This window comes from Oryzias melastigma, linkage group LG4 (genome assembly GCF_002922805.2).
Source record: "Oryzias melastigma strain HK-1 linkage group LG4, ASM292280v2, whole genome shotgun sequence".
NCBI classification, from domain to species: Eukaryota; Metazoa; Chordata; class Actinopteri; order Beloniformes; family Adrianichthyidae; genus Oryzias; species Oryzias melastigma.
The window spans coordinates 17,608,661-17,618,284 of record NC_050515.1 but is presented as its reverse complement, the minus strand read 5'-3'; the positions used below and the strand labels follow the sequence as shown (position 1 = coordinate 17,618,284).

Here is a 9,624-nt window from a genome sequence, read left to right as displayed (position 1 = left end):
AAAAAAAAAAACTGCAAACTGTTGCAATAGATTTACTGTCAGGGATATTGGTTTGGATTAAACTTTATTGTCTGCACATGTACAAGCGAAGGCAAGGAAATATTGTTTAGTATATAAAGTTTTATAAAAGTCAAGGAAAACTACAGTGGGAAATAAAACTGACCCCCTGAGAGAACTTGAGAGACAATATGCTCAAAGGCAGCTGTCAAAATCCAACTCTAGTGTGTTTTCAAATGTTGCTTTGGTCTGTGAAAACATTGTAGTATATGTGAACAACCTACACAAAAAAAATAAAGAATGGTTAAAGGAAAGTAAGCAGAAAAATGTAAAAGCATGAACAGTTAAAGAAAGGAAAGCAGAAAATGTGAGATGGAGGAGGTAAAACAGGCAGTAAAGAAGGAGATCACTGTGGTGCAGATGGTGATTTTATATTAGCTGCATTTTGACACTGAAAACATGGAAATGAGGTGATGGGAGATGTGCTCAGAGACGCTCTCATTACTGCTGCTTTTCGTCAGCTGTATCCCTGCAGGCACATTTTAAACAGTTCACTTAACCATTCCATGTCTCACATTCTCACAGGGACCTCAATAGATAGCCAGGAAAAATGTTATTTACCCCAAACAAATGACCCCTAGGTGCCTAATAACATTTCCACAATAATATTTTAAAAAGAGAGAACACTTTCCTGTTAAGAATTAAATATGAAGAGTCAGAACCAAGTAACCCCGGGACAAAATGCACGTCTTTATCATATGTATGCACTAAATCTTGTAAAAAATAAATACATAAACATAAAAAAAAGGTGAGATTTTAAAATATTAAAAGTAAAATCACATATTGCTGTGCTATTCGTGTGTTCTATGGTTTACTTTTTTACTGGAATATGCGTTTTGCTATTAGGCCCTAAAAAGCATTTTGGATCTTTATTTAAATAACAAAATACAATAAAATAAAATGGATATTTTGCATTATATTCCATTCTTTGTTTTTTCCTTTTGCAGGTCATTGCAAACATGTCTTCCATATCATCATTAAAAAAAGACATTTCCCCAAAACTTTCCAACAAACTTAATGTGTTTTACTGCAAAATTAAGCAACTTATTTTTGTACCAACTTTTGTACTTGTCTTTGAACTGCAACACTTCCATTTATTGTTTAACTAAGAAAGAATTTATGTGAAATAAAAATAAGATTTTACTCAAATTGCTTGAATTGAGGAAAAAAAAGCTTTATTATATAAATGCTACATGGCAGTTCAAAGGCATCAAAGCTTTTGTGCAGATAGTCGCACTGTAAGTTCATTTTATTCTCCAAGTGTTGCATTAGTTACAACTTTAGCTGGTGATGATTCCCCATAACAGCCACCTCTGTGGGATTAAAGTGAGATGCTATTATCATTTTCTACAGGTGTGATATTCAGATGTGGTAATTAATTTAGTATCAGTATGTTTTTCTATAAACATTCACTTCAGTGTATAATTACAGGATAAAGCAGGGTCACATGACTATTAGATTAACATAATTAGTTTCTAAAGCAGTGTAACTGTAATATGTGAAGCAGCTTGAATCATGAGAATTTCTATCTAAAATAAAGCCTTCTTGGGTTTTCACTATATTGTAGACTCATTGTCCAATATCAATCATTGATTTAAATAAATTTAAAGAATTCTGCCTTGGACAAATCGACCTCATTGGATTTTAGGAATAGAAATTGATTTATCGATGAATGGATTCATTGTTACACTCCTAGAAAGAAAGTAAAGGGAGTTTAGTTGATAAGTTTAAAAAATAATCTCAAATCAACTGATAAACGTAGGTTTTCTCAAATAAATCTCTCAAAATGTTTCTTTTATCAAAAGGATCTTTTACTTAATTTATTGCATGTTCTGCAAAAACAGTCATTTAGGTATATTATTTATCTAGTTCAACCACATCTCCCTCCAGGGAAGTTTCTTATGTCCACATCCCAGAGCAAACAGCCATCTTATCAATCAGTCAGAGCCCAAGGTGACATAACAAAAAAAATTCAAACCTTTATTATGAAGCACTTTCCAACTCTAGCAAACTCCTGGTCACTACAATGGGAATCGTGTAAAAACAACTGTCCTAATTTGTATTATACCACCTACTTATACTTTCTCTTTCTACCAAAATTTGTTAATAAGTTAGTCCACTTTTTAGAGTCCAACAGCCTCCTTGCTCATCAAACTGTTGGCAATTGAAAATAGATTTCCTTTTATCTTTTTATATTTGTAATTTCACATCAAAGCGGGAATTCTAATGAAGTGTGTGTGCAGAACGCTCACTGACCTCATTGAGAACTTTTTCAGAAAAATAACAGCCAGTGAGCTGTCAGAAAAATGACACATTTTGATGTTGCTGTATCCCTCAGTGTCTGCGTAGCGCCCAACATATTTCAAAGTGTCCTTGGAGAAGACACTGAACCTCATTTTGTCCCTGGTCTGTCAAACTGTGATTATAAGTTACAGTGCTACAGTCTACTTTACATACAGTATTTATCAAATGCATAGAAACTTTTAAAAGAAGAGTTAACAAACTGGGAGTTCTACCCAAAGTTGCAACAAAACGGATTAAATGTCATTCACAAACAGACATTTAATTTTGACAAATGCAACTTCCAGCTACAGAAATTGTGAAATCACAATCTCCAAAATGTTAATAATGTAGAAAGTTGTATGTGTCTGACTTGTTCCTGGGCTTTTTAAATGATCTGTCAGTTTGGACTGTAAGCCACAAGAAAACTGCAGACGATCGATGACACCCAGCTGCACAAAGAGAGGAAAGCACAAAAGGTTGTTGCTAAAGAAGTCGACTGTTCACACAGTGCTGCATCCAGGCACATTAATTAAAGGTTGCATGTAAGGAAAAAGGTGTCACGGAGAGGTGTAAAAACACCAGAGACAACCGCAGTCCTGAGAGGTTTTTAAAATTAAACCTTTCTAAGAAAAATGGGGGGAACTTGAGAGGAGCGGACTTCAAGAGCTTCAATAGTCGACATATTCTGGAGACAGATTTCATCCGTTGCAGTTCTTGTGTCAAAACAGTCTTTGTGTGTTGCTCACTGGTTCAAAATCCTCCTTTTAGATCAGGGTGGTCAAAGTTAATCGCACAGGGGGCCAAAATACAAAACACACCTTTGGTCATGCAGGATAAACAGGATAAACATTTATTGAATACACCAAAACAAAACTTTTAAAACTTGTCCTTTTAATATAAATATTAAAAAAAAAAAAAAAAACAGACAGGAATAACACCTTATAATATTTTGCTCTCCATTCAAATATATAATTATACAAGTTTTGAATAAAGTAAAGATTAAAAGAAGAAACAATCAAATTTATTTAATATTTTAAAAAATCGGACTTTTGTAGACTGACCTGTCAATGATTCCACATGTGTCTATCTCCAGATGGCTGTAGTTTCCCAGCACTCTCTGCTGCACTTTAATCAGGTCAACAGGATGGCCGTCCAGAGTCAGAAACCGCATGCACCCCTGAAAGACTCTGAAGGGGTTGGTGCATTCTGGGTAGCTGTCCTGAGCAGAACATCCTGGAGACAAAGACAGATAAAAGTACTCAAGTGAAAATAAAGTTTAAAAAAACAATCACCCCTGTGGACAGTAAGGACTTTGTGTTGGTAGAAAGTGACAAAACAATAAACTCGCAATCTATTGTAAAAGCATTCCTACTGTTTTTAATATTATGAAGATGCAGTTTTTTTGTCGAAAAAAAGTCATTTTTAAGACACATATCTGTTCAGATGAGGAAAATGAAGGCATTTATGCATCTGTTAGTCTGCAAGTGGAACCATTGAAGCGTAGCTGGAACTCATGGCTTGAATGTAGCACCTACATCACTGCTACAAGCTTTTTCCAACATTTTTTTGACTGCTCCTAATTCACAACAATTTAAATAAAGAAATACTCAAAAACACAATTTTCATCTTAATTTTCTTTATATTTATTATGAGAAAAAGGCTACAAGAACATGTTAAAAGCACCAAAAATCCAATGTTTATTGGAGTGAATCTTTAATGTTCTTTTTAATTGTATAGGTAATTAGACTGCAGTTGAAAGATATAGATTTGGTAAACTAAGACAGAAATGTAATTATGTTGGTGTTCAACCGTTTAAAGTATTCAATCAGACATTAATCACAATTCACATCTTAATATTCGTTGCAATCCTTGCACTGTAAATAGTCTTAAATTACCAGTAGATTTCTAAATGTTAAATTACTGTAAGTTGTCGTTGTTCTCCTACATGTTCGAGCATTGAATTCCTCTTTTCAGCAGCCTGCAAAAAGCTGGATTTATGTTGCTTTGCATAAGATTATGTGGTCATCATCCTGAGAGTAATTGTTTTGTTCCATCCGTAATGTTTTTCTCTCACATCTTTGCAGAATTTGTTTGAGCTGTTCTGCTGCAAATAATTGGGAGGGATGCGCTGCACATTTGTCTTGTACCTCTCTGTGACCTGGGTTCAATGCATTTAATTGCAGGTTCTTGGGGAAATAAATGGAGAACTGCAGACTCTTTCCCTGTTTTACCTCTTTGGATTTAACCAATGTTTCAGTGAAACATTACACATTTACAGAGTCTGCCTCTCTGTCAGGATTCATCAATATGCATGAATAATTAATAGATGTCTTTGCACCTTAAGCAATCACAAAATGTGAACTTTTACCTTCAATGTGATGTGTATCGATCAGCGTTGGTGTGAAGAAGAAAAACATTAAGCTCAAGCTGTCCTGCAGGAGTGACCTCAAGGCTTCAGGCTTGTCTTGACTTTTTGTTTTGGCAACATAAAGATCAAACTTGAAGATTTTTTATCAAGTTTTACCAGCAAACGTGAATAAATTCATAATATTGAGTTACTTTGCTTCAAGGAACAGATGTCACTCAGCTCCTCACACAAGATCAAAGATCAGGCGAAGATCAAAATCATATAGAGGGGTAAAATTCATGGTAATCTGGCTGTGTAAAGAGGTTTTCACAGGAGGGATTTTTATAGCTAGCTTTTCACTTTGAGCATTTATATTTCTGAGGTTGTCTTCGCCTGGGCAACAAGTATTCCAAATGAGTTGGCTTAGCTTAGCTTCTGTTGTCAGAACAGACAAATCCAATCTTGTAAATGAGCTTTTTCCGTTAGCAATGAATGCCTGAAGGTAATTCTGAGTGCTGACATTTGAGACCAAATAAAGCATCCTACAGTTGGCCCATGAGGCAAACACTTTAGCACCTCCAAGCAGCACAAAGAACGACACATGAGTCATTTTTCGGTGTCACTTTGGATTCTTAAAGCACAAATAGAGGTTATGCTGCAGCTCTCCTTGGGGTGATAATTTAAAAAGATGTTAATGAACTCTGGATAACAAACTTTAGAAAGTCAAGTGTTCGTTTTATAATTAGAATCTGTTAGTGCAACACAGACGGGTGTTAAGATGAACATTTGTCTTTTCTGAGGATTAGTCTTCCAGACAGTTCTCCTGACATTTGCCAGAGCTTCTCAGTTTAGGTTTACTTTCTTCTGACCCTCCTTTTGTTTTTCATTTTTGACCTTTTAAATAGCACTCTTAATTTCTAAATCATTTTTGTAGGTATTTAAAAATTGCCGGAATCTTTTCATTGTAGAAATACTCAAAGGGTGTCATGCTTCCTGGATAGAAGTTGTTTTACAGCTGCAGTCTTAATCTGTGAATGTCTTGACGAGTAACTCACTTCTTCGTTGACGTGGTGCTCAAGACAACGGCAATCTTACAGACGACAACTCAATTTGTGAAAAGGCTGATGTAGCTTGTTGAGTCTGTCTCTCTTGGCTGATGGCCATTTTATTTAGCTGATGTTTGGTCCCAATGTGAAGGGTGCTAATTTTTTCCTGTTTTCCACATTTGAATTGTTTTTTTCTTTTTGTATTTAGTTCGTTTTTGGGACTACTTTTGGTCATTCGTCATACAAAGAGTCGTGTGCTGTCAGTGTGTTGCATCGATCTGCAGAATTTCAGTGTTTCTTCAATTTTGTAACAATTCTAGTTTGAGTGGAAAACAAAGTGTAAAGACAAACTGCAAAAAAAGAAGTCCTTGACAAAAAGGAAATTGATAAAAGATAATTAGAAGGAAAAGAAAAAGTCATTTACTGTAAAGAATGTCATAAAAGAGAAAAAATAGTCAAGGCCGAGTTTTTTTCATCTCTGATGCTGATTTTTTTTTCTTTTTCAAAGGAGGATACTAAAAATCTGTGTTTCTTAATTACTTCTGACCACCTCTAAAAGTCATGGATTTTTCATCTTTTACTGCAACCTACAGAAATGTTTAACTCCCATGTTGTGGTTCCTTTATATGTGATGAACTCATTTAAATGTCTTCCTACCTCCAAAGAAGAGCTGACTGTTGGAGGTCAGAGGAAGTGCGATGTTGGTTTGAGCTGTAGCTCCTTCGTCTTTGTCGACAGTGATGCTCAGATGGTCTCGTTTGGAGGTCAGCTCCACCGAGTGCCACTGACCGTCGTTCATTCCTGAGCCTGGGAACATGTACACACACGCGCACACATTATCACTGCCAGCTCGACTCTGCTCAGAAGGCCCTGCAACATTTTCCCAAGCTTCTTATTGTCCATTAAATAGTTCAGCAAAAACTGGAAATGATTCATAAAGATTTACATCATTTACTTAAGAGACCCACTCCAGTCAAAATTATGTTTTTGGTGTTTTCAACATCTGTCCACAACTTAGAGGCTAATTTCTAATGAACTAATGCCGCTTTGCAGAAACTATGTCCTAGACAACAACACAGTTTTTTTGGTTGAGTGGAACTTTAAAGCATTGTAAGTCAAATTGCACAAATAAAAACAAAACAGATTGATATGAAGGTCGCCATGAACTTCTGACCAGGCCCACCTGCACTGAGCTCCAGCAGTGTCTTGTTGGCTTTAGAAATTTGAAGGCGAAGTCTGGCATCACTAAGGTAAAGGAAGACCGAGCCTCCTTGATGAGGTAGAACAAAACTCAGCAACAGTCCAGCCTTGTTCCACGTCCTGAGCTGTAGCATTATAGAAAGCTCTTCTGAAGGCCAGGATGCCAGTCCTGGCAGCTGGAGGAAGCTTTGCGGGTCAGTGAACGTCACAGAAACTGAAACTGGTTCAGCGCAAGAGAAGGTGACGTTCCCCTGAGGAAGAGGAAACGGAAAAAGAAGGAGAAATGGTAGAAGATTAATATTCAAAAGCTAAGGAGACTGACATAATCTGACTGGATGTCTAAAGACATTTGACCAAAGACAAAAAAAAGACAACTTTTTATTTTTTTTTTTAATTTATGAAAGTGTAAAAGTAATCAGACTTGAGCATCTTTAAAAAACATTTCAAATAATCTGACATGTGCACTGCTTTGGGAAAGAGAGATGATGCTACTGAAGTACTATTAGACTGCCAAATACAGTATTTCCATATTCATGATCATAAAAACTATTAAAAAATAGAGACAGTTAAATGATGCACATCTTTTTAAAGCAAGAAACATTGTATTTATTCATTGTTGTTGTCATGCAACCATTTAAAATAAATCATGTCATGTAAAGCGACCTTACAAATATGCAAATACCCTGAATTCTTTAAAGCTTGTCTGCTTTCTGGCTTTAAGCGCTTTAACTTGATGATGCTATGGTGCTACTGACGATAATGAAGGAGATCATGAAGCTGCTAATGAAGCTCACATTGCCAATGGCTGACAACATAAAGTGTACACGGATGCAAACGACAGCAGTGTTGACAGTGACCATAAGCACTGAAAAGAAACTTGAGAGAAGAAAAAAAGAATAGCAAAAATAGTGTAGAAAGGAGTAGTTTGCTCAATAATCAGCACATATGTCCTAAAAAGCAATAATAGTAGTGAATAATAAGGATTTTAGATGAGCGCTAGAGTGAATAAAGAAAGATTTTTTTGTACAAAATCTAGAAATAAATGTTAAATAACACAATTTCTGCATGTTTTTACAGTATTTATATTTCTTTCTAAACAAGTAGATGCTGTTCTACAAAAAAAAGTACTGTCAACACCTGCCAAAAAATAAATAGATGATATGTAACGCTGATTTTATTCTTGCCATTTGTTTTGAAGTTATTAATCATGAGTGAAGGTGAGGTGACAGCAACACGTTTCCTCCTTCAGTGTTGCAAAAGTCTCGACACATTATAGGAACAGAATATCAGGGATAGTGAACTGTAGCAGAAGAGCAATAGAAAGATGGAGGGGGGAAATAGTAGACGGTAAAGCCCAGTGAGCAAAAGCTAATAACCTCCAGCTCTCTCTGAACCCACTGCTCCACTGATGCGTCACTGCAGCTGCAGCTTGTTGTTTAGTCTTGGATTTAAAGCCCGATTGCAGGACAAGGCTGCAGGTCTGCATGGTGGCATGTAAAACCACCAGGGCTTTCAGTGAGATAATATAATCAGTTAATTAACAGCCTTGGCCTTATTTATTGCATCATGCAAAACTTTTGCTCATTTATTTAAAAAGCCTTTCATCTACCGGCTTGAAAAAATATGATCATTCATTTCAAAGAAACAAGAAATAAATATAAAGGATTTTTCATTAAGTCTTATTTTTTATGTCAAAAAAGAAAACATATCAGCTGGGAGGATTAATGAGTTGGAACATGATCTAACAACCTTTAGTATATGGAAAAACAAAGGTTATCTTGTTTGATTTGTTGTAAACTAGTTTTATTTTTTACCGAACTTGAAAATGACAAAAATGAAAATTGCATTAGTTGTTTTTATTTGATGGAATTTTCTTTTTGCATTTGACCTCTTGGAGAGCGGTGAGCCGAAATCAAAGCTCAACTCTGGAACCCTTGAAGCTGAGTGTCAAACACAGTGGTAGTTGGTCCTATTTCTGAATTTTTGGTACACTTCAAACTTTTTGATACTTACAAAAATGGAAAACCTTGTTAAAAGACATTAGTTTAAATTAGTTTTGACTTATCTTTGCTCAACATATTTACAACCTTTTCTCAAAATCAGCGCACTTGAGAATTTTTTGTCTCATTAAGATTTTGAATCTAGAAATAAGGAAGTTATTATCAAAATGAGTGAAAATCCTTTTTATACTCCTGAGATTAGAAAAACTTTAAGACTAAAAATGATCAAATTACTTGATTTAAGAAGTGTTTATAAGAAATCTGAAAGTTTTAAAATTATTTCATAACATTGAGAAGTCAAATTAAATTTCAGTTTTTAACATTGAAGACAGCTGTTTTAAATAATATGATGTACGGGTTTTTTTTTACTTGTATTAAGATTGTATCATCATTTTGTTCACACTTTCCCCTAAAATGATTAATTTCTACGTATTATACTAGCTTTTTGTCACTTTAATTAAAATATCTATAATAAGGTGCATAAACACTAAAAAACTACTTCCATTTGCTAAAAAATGGCAAGTAATACTTCATGTTGGGCTGTATAACATTCGGTTTTAAGTAATGTAATAGTGTTCTAGCTTAATTTTTCCCTTTTGAATGCTGGTGAGAAACTAGATTTTGACTTCATACGGACTTTCTTCTCAAGATTAGGGTTCTTTTCTTGTGTTTTAGGATACCTCTTTTTGTA

At 35.0% G+C, this 9,624-nt stretch overlaps 1 protein-coding gene across 1 annotated transcript in view; it reads right to left on the bottom strand.

The window, feature by feature from the left end:
• The window catches only part of LOC112150792 (contactin-associated protein-like 4), a gene marked incomplete in the record, with an annotated part of 92,739 nt that overhangs the window by 39,501 nt on the left and 43,614 nt on the right, over window positions 1-9,624 (bottom strand). The window contains 3 exon segments of the mRNA XM_024279274.2: window positions 3,402-3,573; window positions 6,391-6,540; window positions 6,917-7,184. Coding sequence (XP_024135042.1) covers window positions 3,402-3,573; window positions 6,391-6,540; window positions 6,917-7,184 — 590 coding nt within the window.